This window comes from Heterodontus francisci, chromosome 4 (genome assembly GCF_036365525.1).
Source record: "Heterodontus francisci isolate sHetFra1 chromosome 4, sHetFra1.hap1, whole genome shotgun sequence".
NCBI classification, from domain to species: Eukaryota; Metazoa; Chordata; class Chondrichthyes; order Heterodontiformes; family Heterodontidae; genus Heterodontus; species Heterodontus francisci.
The window spans coordinates 192,071,421-192,087,941 of NC_090374.1; the positions used below are offsets into that span (position 1 = coordinate 192,071,421).

At 43.4% G+C, this 16,521-nt stretch overlaps 1 protein-coding gene across 2 annotated transcripts in view; it reads left to right on the forward strand.

Moving 5' to 3' along the window:
* LOC137369466 (lysine-specific demethylase 4C-like) overlaps positions 1-16,521 on the forward strand; it is a 537,539-nt gene that overhangs the window by 245,608 nt on the left and 275,410 nt on the right. For both annotated transcript variants that reach the window (XM_068030713.1, XM_068030714.1), the window contains exons 9-10: positions 5,873-6,078; positions 11,570-11,817. In XM_068030713.1, the coding sequence (XP_067886814.1) occupies positions 5,873-6,078; positions 11,570-11,817 (454 nt within the window). The remainder of the gene's footprint in view (positions 1-5,872; positions 6,079-11,569; positions 11,818-16,521) is intronic.

Below are 16,521 nucleotides of genomic sequence, written 5' to 3' on the forward strand. Positions count from 1 at the left end.
AGTAAACTTTGAATTTAAACCTTGTTAAAAGAAAGCCAGTGTATATCTTTGCCTGAAAATACCTTCAATATCACCTTAAAAAGAAACTAGTATTCGTTTGCCATTTTCATGTTTCAAGATAATTCATTCAATTTGTGTAGTATTTATTATAATATGCAGGACTAATCATTCTTTTTGGTATGTTCAGCGATTTTCATTTTCCTCTAACAAATGACCATGAGCTAATTTGTTGGATTTTTTCCACAATCTGTTGAGACTTCGTGTTCAACAAAGAGGGCAGTAATCTTTTCAAGCAGTTCATTAAGCAGCCATTTGTCATCCATCTGCAGTGATGTGAACAAAGTCGTAAAGGATCCTTGTTTAAAAGTGCAAAATTGTATTGCAAGTTCTTGTAGTGACTGCTGTTAGTAATTGTGAAGGTGATTTCCTTTTATCAGACATAAACTGCAGTAACCTAAAGGCTTAATGTTATTGATCCTGGCTTTCTTAGTAAAATAACACAACAGAATTAATGATTAAAAACGCAACAGATGTGTAGCTAACTAACTTTAATGTCCAAAGTGGTTTTTCATCAATTAATAAAAGCCTTTGAAGGCAGAGAGAGGCATTCATTTTAATTCTTTTACATTAAGTAGCATAAAGAAATATATTACAAAGTGTTTGTGGTAGCAATTCTTGCATTAAAATATTTTTAAGATCCCTTTGCTATTTCTTGCTAGAATTTTTTATTTGTTATCTGTAAACCTTACAGCCTTAGATTTTGGCTCTGTTCCTATATACTTTTTCAATTTTACTTTTTCATAACATTTATTATATTTTCAGGAGCATATTCTTTGATATATGTTGCCCATTGCTGAGGTTCAATTGCATTTTTTCACTTAATATTTTAAGTCTTAGAATCATAGTTACAGCACAGAAAGGAGGTCATTCAGACCATTGTGTCCATGTCAGTTCTCCGCAAGAGCAACTCAGCTGGTCCCACAATCCCATCCTTTGCCTGTAGCCCTGCAAATGTTTTATTTTCCGGTGCTTAACCAATTCCATTTTGAAAGCCGCGATTGTATCTGCCTCCACCATGCTCTCAGGTAGTGCATTTCAGATCCTAACCACTTGCTGTGTTAGAAAGTTTTTTCTCGTGTCGCCATTTGTTCTTTTGCAAATCACCTTAAATTGGTACTCTCTGGTTCAGAACCCTTCCGCCATTGGGAACAGTTTGTCCCTACTCTGTCTAGACCGCTTGTGATTTTGAACACTTGTATCAAATCTCCTGTCAGCCTTCTCTAAGGAGAACAACCCCAGCTTCTCCAATCAATCCATGTAACTGGTTCCAGGCATGAGGGACTTCATTTTTGTAAATCTTTTCTGCACCATATCTAAAGCCTTCACATCCTTCCTAAAGTGTGGTGACAAGAATCAGACACAGTCCTCCAGTTTAGGCCGCACCAGAGTTTTCTAAAGGTTCATCATAACTCCCTTGCTTTTGTACTCTATGCCTCTGTTTATAAAGTCCAGGATCTTTATATATCTTTTAACCACTTTCTCAATCTGCACTACCACCTTCAAAAATTTGTGCACATATAGCCTCAGGTGTTTCTGTTCCTGCACCTCCTTTAGGATTATGCCCTTTATTTTATATTGCTTCTCTTCATTCGTCCCACCAAAATGTACTACTTTGCACTTCTCCACATTAAATTTCATCTGCCATGTGTCTGCCCATTCCACCCATGTCCTCTTAAAAGTTGAGCACTATGCTCCTCACAGTAATGTATTGAAAGCACATGAAAACTCGGCTACAAAGACTCATGGACTGTCTCTGCCATGCCTGTAACTTGTTCTCCTTGACTATAAGTGTTAAGAAAACCATGATCATGGAACAAGGTGTTGCATCTCCATCCCTCATCACACTAAATAACACCCCACTGGAAGTGGTTAGCAAATTGTTACCTTGGGTCCATGGTGACAGACAATCTGCCCCTTGATGCAGAGCTTGATACACACAGATACACGCTACCACCTTTGGCCGACATGCGAAACGCGCATGGGATAACACCAAGCTGACCTTTCGAACCAAGCTGATTGTTGAAAAGGCCTGTGTTCTCATAACTTTCTGTATGGCTGTGAAACATGGGCAACTTACAGCTACCAGGAAAAGAAGCTCAATAATTTCCATCTTCGCTGACTGTGGCATATTATGGGTATATTCTGGCAGGACAAAATCACAAATGTGCCAGTCCTCTCAAAGGCAAAGCTCCCAAGTGTGTTGGCACGAATCAAACAGAGGCAGCTTCGATGGATCACACTTGTCTGCATACTCAAGGACATTCTGTATGGTGAGGGGAGGTGGTGACATAGTGGTATTGTCACTGGACTGGTGACCCAGGGTATTGCTCTGGGTACATGGGTTCAAATCCCACCACAGCATTGAATTTGATTAATAAATCTGGAATTAAAAAGCTAGTCTAATGATGGCCATGAAACCATTGTCGATTGTTGTAAAAACCCATCTGGTTCACTAACGTCCTTTAGGGGAGGAAATCTGCTGTCCTTACCTGTTCTGGCCTACATGTGACTCCAGACCCACAGCAATGTGGCTAACTCTTACATGCCCTCTGAAATGGTCTAGCAAGCCACTCAGTTGTATCTAACCGCTACGAAGTCAACAAAAAGGAATTAAGCCGGACGGACCACCCGGTATCAACCTAGGCACCGGAAACGACAACGGCAAACCCAGCCCTGTCGACTCTGTAAAGTCCTCCTTACTAACATCTGGGGGCTTGTACCAAAGATGGGAGAGCTGTCCCACAGACCAGTCAAGCAACAGCCTGACATAGTCATACTCACGGAATCGTACCTGACAGACAATGTCCCAGACACTGCCATCGCCACTGTCCCACCGGCAGGACAGACCCAGCAGAGGTGGTGGCACAGTGCTATACAGTTGGGAGGGAGTTGCCTTGGGAGTCCTCAACATCGACTCTGGACCCCATGAAGTCTCATGGCATCAGGTCGAACATGGGCAAGGAAACCTCCTGCAGCATGCGATAGACAGAGCTAAGCGATCCCATAACCAACGGATCAGATCTAAGCTCTGCAGTCCTGCCACATCCAGCCGTGAATGGTGGTGGACAATTGAACAACTAACTGGAGGAGGTGGCTCCACAAATATCCCCAACCTCAATGATGGGGGAGCCCAGCACGTCAGTGCAAAGGATAAGGCTGAAGCATTTGCAACAATCTTCAGCCAGAAGTGCCGAGTTGATGATCCATCTCGGCCTCCTCCTGAAGCCCCCAGCATCACAGATGCCAGACTTGCCAATTCGATTCACTCCGCGTGATATCAAGAAACGACTGAAAGCACTGGATACTGCAAAGGCAATGGGCCCTGACAATATTCCAGCAATAGTACTGAAGACCTGTGCTCCTGAACTTGCCGCACCCCTAGCCAGGCTGATCCAGTACAGCTACAACACTAGCATCTACCCTGCAATGTGGAAAATTGCCCAGGTATGTCCTTTACACAAAATGCAGGACAAGTCCAACCCGGCCAACTACTGCCCCATCAGCCTACTTTCAATCATCAGTAAAGTGATGGAAGGTGTCATCAACAGTGCCATCAAGCAGCACTTTGCTTAGCAATAACCTGCTCAGTGATGCTCAGTTTGGGTTCAGCCAGGGCCACTCAGCTCCTGACCTCATTACAGCCTTGGTTCAAACATGGACAAAAGAGCTGAACTCAAGAGGTGAGGTGAGAGTGACTGCTCTTGACATCAAGGCAGCATTTGACCGATTATGGCATCAAGGAGCCCTAGCAAAACTGAGGTCAATGTGAATCAGGGGAAAACCCTCCGCTGGCTGGAGTCAAAGCTAGTGCAAAGGAAGATGGTTGTGGTTGTTGGAGGTCAATCATCTGAGTTCCAGGACATCAATGCAGGAGTTCCTCAGGGTAGTGTCCGAGGCCCAAACATCTTCAGCTGCTTCATCAATGACCTTCCTTCAATCATAAGGTCAGAAGTGGGGATGTTCGCTGATGATTGCACAATGTTCAGCACCATTCGTGACACCTCAGATACTGAAACAACCTGTGCAGAAATGCAGCAAGACTTGGACAATATCCAGGCTTGGGCTGATAAGTGGCAAGTAACATTTGGGCCACACAAGTGCCAGGCAATGACCATCTCCAACAAGAGAGAATCTAACCATCTCCCCTTGACATTCAATGGCATTACCATCGCTGAATCCCGCACTATCAACATCTTAGGGGCTACCATTGACCAGAAACTGAACTGGAGTAGCCATATAAATACCGTGGGTACAAGAGCAGGTTAGAGGCTAGGAATCCTGAGGCAAGTAACTCACCTCCTGACTCCCCAATTCCTGTCCACCATCTACAAGGCACGTCAGGAGTGTGATGGAATACCCTCCACTTGCTTGGATGGGTGCAGCTCCAACAACACTCAAGAAGCTCGACACCATCCAGGAAAAAACAGCCCGCTTGATTGGCACCCCATCTACAAACATTCACTCACTCCATCATCGACGCACAGTGGCAGCAGTGTGTACCATGTACAAGATGCACTGTAGCAACGCACCAAGGCTCCTTAGACAGCACCTTCCAAACCCACAACCTCTACCACCTAGAAGGACAAGGGCAGCAAATGCATGGGAACACCACCACCTGCAAGTTCCCCTCCGTCACACACCATCCTGACTTGGAACTGTATCGTCGTTCCTTCACTGTCGCTGGGTCAAAATCCTGGAACTCCCTTCATAACAGCACTGTGGGTATACCTACCCCACATGGACTGCAGCAGTTCAAGAAGGCAGCTCACCACCACCTTCTCGAGGGCAATTAGGGATGGGCAATAATTGCCAGTCTGGCCAGCGATTCCCACATCCCATGAATGAATATAAAAAAAGGTAGCTGGGGCCAGGCAACCAGTGGGGCATCCAAAGCTCCACTACAGGGATGCTTGCAAGCATTACATGAAGGCCCTAAATGTCGTCAGTGCACCTAGGATTCATTAGCGGGCAAAAGAGGGAAATGGTGACACATCCTGTGTGATGACCCATGACTACAACAGCTTGACGACAGGTCCCAATGTCAAAAACAACAATTCACAGTGTCACTTGGTAGCTTCACAAGCCACACTTGTGGCAGAACCTGCCTGTCAAGGATTGGCCTTCACAGCCATCAGCAAAGGTGCACCAAGAGAAGGCACTCACCTAAATGGATTGTTTGCTGTGAGTCTATCATCTTTCGTAGATGTTAGGATGCCAACCAGAATCTATTGAAAGCAGCCATGGCTATTTGAGAATTTGAATGCAATTTAAAAATCTAGTAATAAAAAAACTTTATTGGCGAAAGTGACCATGCAGCTGTGAAGTTACCTTTAAAAGCTAACTGGTTCGCTACTTTCTTTTTGGTCTGACCTGCATTTGACTGCAGTCTCATGCCAACATGGTTGATTATTAATTGCCTGTTGAAATGGTGTAGCAAGCTACTCCATTGCATCAAAATGCTATAGTGGATCAAGAAGGCTCACCATCTTCTCTGTGGCATTTGGTTGGACTGTAAGCGACCCCCATGTTCTGAGAATATGTTTTTTAAAAAATGCAGGCAATAGATCTTACACTCAAAATTCTTTTCTAAAGATGAATGATTTCAAAAGGAAATTGGATAGGCACTTAAGGGAAATAAACTTGCAGGGCTACAGGAATGCAGGGGAATGGGACTGATTGGATTGCTCTGTAGAGAGCCGGCATGGGCTGAATGGCCTCCTCCTGTACCGTAATGACTCTGAATTGCAGATGCTTGGTTTTTGTGAAGTTTATCAATTCTTTTTTAATTCCAGTTTTTTTCTTGTCGTCTTAGTGTACCTGCCGGAATGACATGGTCAAGATATCCATGGATATCTTTATAGAAAAATTTCAGCCAAGCAGGTACACACTCTGGAAGCAAGGGAAGGACATTCAAACTATTGATCACACAAAACCCACTCCAGAGTCAACTCCTGAGCTGGAGACTTGGCAGAAACAAAGAAAAGCAATTCAAAAGAAGCCTGGAATGCCTATGAGCAGGTAACTTATTCAGTTCATAATAATCTGGAGATATTGGGGCATTGGGGCGGGCAATAAACAAAGAAATAACTAATGCCTGTAAAAATGGTACGGCAATTATCATGGGGGATTTTAATCTACATGTAGTTTGGTCGAACCAGCTCAGTCAGGGTAGCCTTGAGGAAGAATTCGTTGAGTGTATCCGTGATAGTTTTCTTGAACAGTATGTAATGGAACCGACGAGGGAGCAAGCTATCCTAGATCTAGTACGGTGTAATGAGACAGGAATAATTAATGACCTCATAGTTAGGGATCCTCTTGGAAGGAGTGATCACAGTATGGTTGAATTTAGAATACAGATGGAGAGTGTGAAGATAAAATCCAATACCAGGGTCCTGTGCTTGAACAAGGGGGACTACAATAGAATGAGGGAGGACTTGGCTAAAGTGGACTGGAAACAAAGATTTTACGGTGGGACAGTTGACGAGCAGTGGAGGACTTTCAAAGCAATTTTTCAAAGTGTTCAGCAAAAGTATATTCCAGTGAAAAGGAAGGACTGGAAGAAAAGGGGTAATCTGCCATGGGTGTCTAAGGAAATAAGGGAGGCTATCAAATTGAAAAAGAAGACATACAAAGTTGCCAAAAGCAGAATGAAACTAGAAGATTGGGAAAACTTTAAAGGTCAACAGAAAGCTACAAAAAGAGCTATAAAGAAAAGTAAGATGGAACATGAGAAAAAACTAGCACAGAATATAAAGACAGATAGCAAAAGTTTCTATAAATATATAAAACGAAAAAGAGTGGCTAAAGTAAACGTTGGTCCTTTAGAGGATGAGAAGGGGAATTTAGTTATGGGATATGATGAAATGGCCGAGGCGTTGAACAGGTATTTTGTATCGGTCTTCACAGTGGAGGACATTAATAACTTGCCAGTAATTGACAAAGAGACGAACGTAGGTGAGGACCTGGAAACAATCATTATTACGGAAGAGGTAGTGTTGGGCAAGCTAATGGAGCTAAGGATTGATAAGTCTCCTGGCCCTGATGGAATGCATCCCAGGGTACTAAAAGAGATGGCGGGAGAAATAGCAGGTGCACTGACGGTAATTTTCCAAAATTCGCTGGACTCTGGGGTAGTCCCAGTTGATTGGAAAACAGCAGATGTGACGCCACTGTTTAAAAAGGGAGGTAGACAAAAGATGGGGAATTATAGACCGGTTAGCTTAACCTCTGTAGTGGGGAAGATGCTTGAGTCTATTAGGGTGGCACAGTGGTGCAGTGGTTAGCACCGCAGCCTCACAGCTCCAGTGACCTGGGTTCAATTCCGGGTACTGCCTGTGTGGAGTTTGCAAGTTCTCCCTGTGTCTGCGTGGGTTTCCTCCGGGTGCTCCGGTTTCCTCCCACATGCCAAAGACTTGCAGGTTGATAGGTAAATTGGCCATTAGAAATTGCCCCTAGTATAGGTAGGTGGTAGGGAAAATATAGGGACAGGTGGGGATGTGGTAGGAATATGGGTTTAGTGTAGGATTAGTATAAATGGGTGGTTGATGGTCGGCACAGACTCGGTGGGCCGAAGGGCCTGTTTCAGTGCTGTATCTCTAAACTAAACTAAACATTATCAAGGAAGAAATAGCAGGGCATCTCGATAGAAATTGTCCCGTTGGGCAGACGCAGCATGGGTTCATGAAGGGCAGGTCATGCTTGACAAATCTTTTGGAATTCTATGATGACATTACGAGCAAGATGGACAATGGGGACCCAGTGGATGTGGTGTACCTAGATTTCCAAAAGGCCTTCGACAAGGTGCCGCACAAGAGGCTGCTGCATAAGATAAGGATGCATGGCGTCGGGTAAAGTATCAGCGTGGATAGAAGATTGGTTGACTAACAGGAAGCAGAGAGTGGGGATAAATGAGTGCTATTCTGGTTGGCAATCAGTCACTAGTGGTGTGCCTCAGGGATCGGTGTTGGGACCGCAATTATTTACAATTTATATAGATGATTTGGAGTTGGGGACCACGTGTAGGGTGTCAAAGTTTGCAGATGACACTAAGGTGAGTGGCAGAGCAAAGTGTGCAGATGACTGTGAAACTTTGCAGAGGAACATAGATACATTGAGTGAGTGGGCAAAGGTCTGGCAGATGGAATACAATGTTAATAAATGTGAAGTCATTCATTTCGGTAGGAGTAACAGTAAAAAGGATTATTACTTGAATGGTAAAAAGTTGCAGCATGCTGCTATGCAGAGGGACCTAGGTGTCCTTGTGCATGAATCGCAGAAGGTTGGTCTGCAGGTACAGCAAGTAATTAGGAAGGCAAATGGAATTTTGTCCTTCATTGCTAAAGGGATTGAGTTTAAAAGCAGAGAGGTTATGTTGCAGCTGTATAAGGTACTGGTGAGGCCGCACCTTGAGTACTGTGTGCAGTTTTGGTCTCCTTACTTGAGAAAGGATATACTGGCACTGGAGAGAGTGCAGAGGAGGTTCACTAGGTTGATTCCGGAGTTGAGGGGGTTGGCTTATGAGGAGAGTGAGTAGATTGGGATTATATTCATTGGAGTTCAGAAGAATGAGGGGGGATCTTATAGAAACATATAAAATCATGAAGGGAATAGATAAGATACAAGTAGAGAGGATGTTTCCACTGGCAGGTGAAGCTGGGACAAGAGGGCATAGCCTCAAGATTAGAGGGAGCAGATTTAGGATTGAATTAAGAAGGAACTTCTTCACCCAGTGGGTTGTTAATCTATGGAATTCCTTGCCCAGTGAAGTAGTTGACGCTTCTTCAGTAAACGTCTTTAAAGCTAAGGTAAATATCTTTTTGAACAATAAAGGAATTAAGGGATACGGTGGGAGCGCGGGTAAGTGGATCTGAGTCCACGAAAAGATCAGCCATGATCTTATTGAATGGCGGAGCAGGCTCGAGGGGCCGGACGGCCTACTCCTGCTCCTAGTTCTTATGATCTTATATGCAACACAAGTTAGTTATGGGGCTGAAATTTTTCAAAATCAGTTAATTTGCTGGCAAAATTGGTGAACTAATTTTGTCATTCCTGATGTGATAGAGTCAAAGAGAGATACAGCACTGAAACAGGCCCTTCAGCCCACTGAATCTGTGCCGACCAACAACCACCCATTTATACTAATCCTACATTAACCCCATATTCCCTACCACATCCCCACCATTCTCCTACCACCTACCTACATTAGGGGCAATTTACAATGGCCAATTTACCTATCAACCTGCAAGTCTTTGGAGCACCCGGTGGAAACCCACGCGGTCACAGGGAGAACTTGCAAACTCCCACAGGCATTACCCAGAACCGAACCCGGGTCGCTGGAGCTGTGAGGCTGCGGTGCTAACCGCTGCGCCACTGTGCCACCCCGATCCTTGAACGAGCTTTCTTTCATAAATGTTTTGTTGAGATCACATCTGGAATACTGTGTGCAGTTTTGGCCTTCACGTTTAAGAAAGGATATACTTGCATTGGAGGCAGAGCACCGAAGGTTCGCTAGATTGGTCCCTGGGATGAGGAGGTTGACCTATGATAGGCTAAATAAATTGGGCTTGTAATCTCTGGCAGTTAGAAGATGAGATGTGATCTCATTGAAATATATAAGATTCTAAAGGGGCTGGATAGGGTAGGCACTGAGATTATTTTCCGCTGGTCGAGGAATCTAAAACATGAAGCACAGTCTTAGGACAAGGGGCCGATCATTTAGGACTGAGATGAGGAGAAATTACTTCACTCAAAGGGTATTGAAACTTTGGAATTCTGTATCCCAGAGGGTTGTGGATGCTCCATCGTTGAATACATTTAAAGAACAAAGAACAGTACAGCACAGGAACAGGCCATTCGGCTCTCCAAGCCTGCGCCGATCTTGATGCCTGCCTAAACTAAAACCTTCTGCACTTCCGGGGTCCGTATCCCTCTATTCCCATCCTTTTCATGTATTTGTCAATATGCCTCTTAAACGTCTCTATGGTACCTGCTTCCACCACCTCCCCCGGCAACAAGTTCCAGGCACTCACCACCCTCTGTGTAAAGAACTTGCCTCGCACATCCCCTCTAAACTTTGCCCCTCTCACCTTAAACCTATGTCCCCTAGTAACTGACTCTTCCACCCTGGGAAAAAGCTTCTGACTATCCACTCTGTCCATGCCGCTTATAACTTTGTAAACCTCTATCATGTCGCCCCTCCACCTCCGTCGTTCCAGTGAAAACAATCCGAGTTTATCCAACCTCTCCTCATAGCTAATGCCCTCCAGACCAGGCAACATCCTGGTAAACCTCTTCTGTACCCTTTCCAAAGCCTCCACGTCCTTCTGGTAGTGTGGCGACCAGAATTGCACGCAATATTCTAAGTGTGGCCTAACTAAAGTTCTGTACAGCTGCAGCATGACTTGCCAATTTTTATACTCTATGCCCCGACCGATGAAGGCAAGCATGCCGTATGCCTTCTTGACTACCTTATCCACCTGCGTTGCCACTTTCAGTGACCTGTGGGCCTGTACGCCCAGATCTCTCTGCCTGTCAATACTCCTAAGGGTTCTGCCATTTACTGTATACTTCCCACCTGCATTAGACCTTCCAAAATGCATTACCTCACATTTGTCCGAATTAAACTCCATCTGCCATTTCTCCACCCAAGTCTCCAACCGATCTATATCCTGCTGTATCCTCTGACAATCCTCATCATTATTCGCAACTCCATCAACCTTTGTGTCGTCCGCAAACTTACTAATCAGACCAGTTACATTTTCCTCCAAATCATTTATATATACTACAAAGAGCAAAGGTCCCAGCACTGATCCCTGCGGAACACCACTAGTCACATCCCTCCATTTAGAAAAGCACCCTTTCACTGCTACCCTCTGTCTTCTATGATCGAGCCAGTTCTGTATCCATCTTGCCAGCTCCCCATTGATCCCGTGTGACTTCACCTTTTGTATCAGTCTGCCATGAGGGATCTTGTCAAAGGCTTTACTGAAGTCCATATAGATAACATCCTTCCTTCATCAATCATCTGGGTCACTTCCTCAAAAAAGTCAATCAAATTAGTGAGACACGACCTAAGGATGAGAGAGACAAATTTTTGGTGTGTCAGGCAATCAAGGGATATGGCAAGCGGGTGGGAAAGTGGAGTTGAATCCTAAGATCAGCCATGATCATTTTGAATGGCGGACCAGGCTTGATGGGCTGTATGGTCTACTCCTGCTTCTATTTCTTGCGTTCTTGTATGTGCAAGTATTTTCAGTAGTGGGTCATTGTAATCCAAACATTAAATATGCAGTTTGAAAATACTCATTTCTTACCATTAATGTTCGAAACCTTGTTTAAAAATACTTGTTGGAAAATATCTGTTCTCAAAACATTATGGAATTAATTGCTTTAGATTTTATTTTGATATGGCAATGATAATTTCAGGATTAGTTGCTTAGGGAAAAGGTTTATGAGGATACAGTTAATTTTATCCAAGATAGTTCCAACCTAACCATCATATCTTTTGTAGTCTCTATCAGTTAAGAACTCGATCTAAAAAGGTAAAAACTCTGGAAGATGAAACAACATTGCGAAAACCTGTGGCTAAAGAAACAACTGCAGCTGAAACATTTACAGATGTTATTAATATTAAAGAAGACCCCAGTGGAGGAACACAGAAAAAAGAGTCTAGCAGTACAGAAGTAATGAATACTGGAGAAGAAAATTTTGAGGAAATCCAGCTGGATCAGAACATTTTGGATAAAGCCCAGTCACCAGGTGAGAGAGAGATTGATTTGTGTGTTCCCTTCTGTAAATAGTTCAAAGCCATGAATCTTCAATGACGGTGCAGTATCAAGTTATCTGTTTCATAGTGCCTTTCAATGTCAGTTAACCTACAGAAATGTGCTGAACATTACAGTCATTCTCACTGTTGGTGCATCATTGTATTGCATGATGCGGCATTGAGTAGAACTTCTCTGATTTTGTTATTGCTATGTGCTGAGTTACTTTATTTCATTGGAGAGGCAGTTGGAGTGCTACAATTGATATTGCTGTTGCTTAGCCCAGGGCAAGGAAATGAGTCACATGGTTTGCTTTTGATCCTATCCTGAAGTCCTTCCTGGAAATGCATATTACTGGATGTTGGTTGAGGACAAGGTCGGACTTGGGTTGTCCACTACAGTTGAATAAACCTTTTGGCACTGAAATGAAGAACAATCTCTCGAGTAAGGTGGTGAAGGACTACTGCTACCTGTGGAGCTATATCCCTTCATGAGTCATCATTCAATGGTAGAGGGGTGAAGGATTAAAAAGTGGAGAACAATTTAAGAAGTTATGAAATGTCTGGGAAGCAGTATTGGTTAGTGATTTGTAATAAAATAACCAGGTGTTACAGAAAGGTGGAATGGGGCGTGTGGGGCTCCCACTGTTCATCTCCCAACTGCCTGCAGTCGTGCTTTGTTAAAATGTCACGTTAGCCTCTGAGTGTCTTTCGGGTCAAATAAACAGACAAATGACAGGTTTTCTTGTTGGTTAAAAGAATTAACTATTTTTCCACAATTCCCGAACTGGTTGCAACGTCACCCACACACACATTCGCTCACACACACATACACAAGAATAGATAGAGTGTTTAGAAGAATGAGAGGAATCTCATAGAAACCTATAAAATTCTAACAGGACTAGACAAGCTAGATGCAGGGAGGGTGTTCCCGATGGCAGGGGAGTCCAGAACCAGGGGTCACAGTCTCAGGATACGGGGTATGCCATTTAGAACCGAGATGAGAAATTTCTTCACTCAGAGGATGGTGAACCTGTGGAATTCTGTACCGCAAAAGGCAGTGGAGGTCAAGTCATTAAATATATTCAAGAAGGAGATAGATATATTAATGCCAAAGGAATCAAGGATATGGGAAGAAAGCAGGAACGCATACTGAATTAGACGATCAGCCATGATCTTTTTTTGAATGGCGGAACAGGCCCGAAGGGCCAAATGGCCTACTCCTATTTTCTATGTTTCTATGTGAGAAAAGGTTGAGTTTAAAGTTCAAAGTGAGCTAAGTGTTCATGGTTTACAGTAAACCTGTTGAATCTTCTCAGGAGGACAGAATTTTAAAGATGCAGGTCTGGGTGTTTGTGGTCTTAAACTTGTTGAGGTTTTGTAGAGTTCTAGTGGTTCTAACTCAGCACAAAGATGGAGGTGTGAACGTTGTTACCTTCACTGATGGAAAGTCTTAAAATCACTTTATGATGTCTCTGCTGTAGTGGTTGTTTAGTTATTGTTCAGCAGGGTTCTTCTTGCTTGGCTGGATCTCTTGCACAGCCTCTAGCTGGACTGCTTTATCTTCCCTCTCTTTCCAAAGGGCTACCCTTTTAAGGTAAAAATCCATCACATTAGGGTTTCAGTAAGGAGATACATGGCCCTCTTCCCTGGTGTGACCACAATGGGCCAGGATCTGGTAACCATGGCTATTGATTGAGGTCTGAATGGGGACCATTCTGGTAACACGGTGCTACTTCACACCCATTCATTTTGGTTTGGGCTGTGAGTCAGTCTGTCTCCAGAATCCTTTGTTATTTCATTAATGTCGATAAGAGTCATTAATGTGCAATAGTGCTCTTTTCAATTTCAAAGGGGTTCTCCCCAGAGCTATTTCTGACGAGTTTAACAGTTCCATCTTTTCAAACAGGTTTGTTGATTTCGAGTACAGGAGGGGTCACGTGACCGTTGCTCCATTTTGACCAGGACAAATGTCCATGTACATGTTTGTTTAACGGTTAACTTTTTCATTCATAATGCTTCCATTTCATTGTTTATTTCATCACGGCTCCTTCTGTGCATGATACAGGCAATGAATTAAAATATACAGAGTAACTAAAAATATATATTTAAACAAAATATTATGGATGCTGGTATCTGAAATAGCAAGAGAAAATGCTGGAAACTCTCAGCAGGTCAGGCAGCATCTGTGGAGCGAGAAACAGAGTTAATATTTCAGGCTGATCGATAAGAATAAAACAAAGAGGTTTGTGAGATGGTAGAGGGCAGGAATGATCAAATGACAAAAGTGAGGATGATGCGAGGGAAAATCAGCTGATAATGGGACAAGCATAGAAACAAAAGATGGGTCCAGGGGAGCTGTAAATGCTTACAACAGGCTAGCAGAGGAGGAGGGAGGCATGTAAAATCTGGCAAACACCTTGTATGCACATATGCATTGGCAATGTTTGGAAGATTCCCATAGTTTGGAAGTATCGTGAAGGAATTTCAGGTAAGCCCCAGGGGTGTAGACCACCCCATCGGCCATATACTGGTAGGGAATCCCTACCACAAGTGCCAGCCTGTACCTTGCCAACCTTCACTACCAGCATCTGCTATCTTAAGAGAAAATTGGAGTGTTGATTAAGAACTAAAGTTGTTAAACTTGGTGCTAAGGCTGGAAGACTGTAAAGTATTCGGGAAAAGAGGAAGTGCAGGCTTTGAAAGCTGGAAAACTGGGAATTATGATCCTTTGGGACTTGCAGAATTTCCTTCAATTCCAATTCATGATTAATCAGACTTTGGGTTCGTTACTTTTTCAGTGCTCCAGTGTCATTCAGCAAAGAGGATAATTATAATATGCTAAAACAATAGTTCTGTATCAGTGCAAGCTGAAGTAAAGCTCCAAAACTGCACTACAGTGGGTTGGTGTGGATGTATTCAACAACAGCAACAGTTAGCTTTTGTATAGTATCTTAAAGATAGGAAAATGTTCCAGGGTGCTTCAAAGAAGAGTAATCAGACAAAATTTTACGCTGAGTCAAAGAAGGAGACACTAAAGTGGGTGACTGAAAGTTGAATCAAAGTGGTAGTTTTAAGGAGGATTTTAAAGGAACAAGAAAGGTGAAGAATCAGAGTGGTTTATGGAGTGAATTCCAGAGGTTAGTGTCCAGATGGCAGAAGGCAGATATTGTAGTGATGGGCCGAAGGGAGTGCTGAGGTCAGAGTTGGAGAAACGTAGACGTCCCAGAGGGTTGAGGACTGGAGGAGGAATCATTGATAAGGAGCGGCATGTCCACGAAAGGATTTTCACATGAGGATAAGAATTTTACCTAAGAGGTTTTGGAGGGCCAATGTCGGTCAATGAACACAGAAGTAATGGGGTAAGTGGGACTTGGTGCGGGTTAGGATACAAACGGCAGAGTTTATACACGCTGAATTTTATAGAGGATGGGCGGCCAGCCAGGACAGCATTGGAATATTGGAGTCTGGATAACAAACACATAGATGAGAGTTTTGGCAGTAAATGGGCAGAGATGGGTGATGTTATGAAGACTGTGGTAGAAGTAGTTATCTTTATGATGGAGAGGATATGGCATCAGCAACTCGGCTCGAGGTCAAATAGAATGCTGAAGTTGCAAGCGGTCAGCTCAAACTTGAGACAGTGGCCAAGGAAAGGGATGGAACCTGGTATGACGATATTGATTATATGGTGAGGCCAAAGAGGAGACCTTCCATCTTTCCAGCATTAACTGGGGGGAAATTGTACATTGACTGACAAGCTAGCTAATCATACAGAGGCAGTGGGAGGATCAAGAGAGAAGATTGAGAGTTGGAGCTGGGTCTTCAGTGGAACCTGCCGCCATGTCTTTGTATGATGCCATCAGCATGTATAAGAGGAGGGGGGAGTCAAGGATAGATCCATGGGGATGCCAGAGGTAAAGTTGTGGGGTGGATGCATATTTTCTCATTCATTACTAGCAAAGTATGAATTTGTTGTTTTCAGAAAACGAGTAGGAAATTTTTTTTAAAAGTATTTCATATCACTGTTAAAATACTTTATGGTGCATTTAATTACTAAAATTATATGCACATTTTTAAATTAGCATGCTGTCTTTGAAACGTAGGCTAAATTACTGAGTTATGTGCAAACTTCACATGGTCTGCTACTATTAACAAGCTAAAAGGGTGATGAGGTTGCTTTGAGAGATCAACGTCAACCTTTGGTAAAATGAATGAAGTTCTGCTGAAAGATTGATTGTGTGAAAATAGAAGGAATATATAATAGTCATAGAGTTATACAGCACAGAAACAGACCCTCCGGCCCATCGTGTCTGTGCCAGCCATCAAGCACCTAACTATTCTAATCCCATTTTCCAGCACTTGGCCTGTAGCCTTGTATGCTATGGCGTTTCAAGTGCTCATCTAAATACTACTTAAATGTTGTGAGGGTTCCTGCCTCTACCACCTCTTCAGGCAGTGTGTTCCAGATTCCAACCACACTGAGTGAAAAAATATTTCCTCAAATCCCCTCTAAACCTCCTGCCCCTTACCTTAAATCTATGCCCCCTGGTTATCGACACCTCCGCTAAGGGAAAAAGTTTCTTCTTATCTGCCCTATCAATGCCCCTCATAATTTTGTAAAACTCAATCATGTCCCCCCTCAGCCTTCTCTGCTCTAAGGAAAAGAACCCTAGTCTTTTCGGTCTCTCTTCATAGCT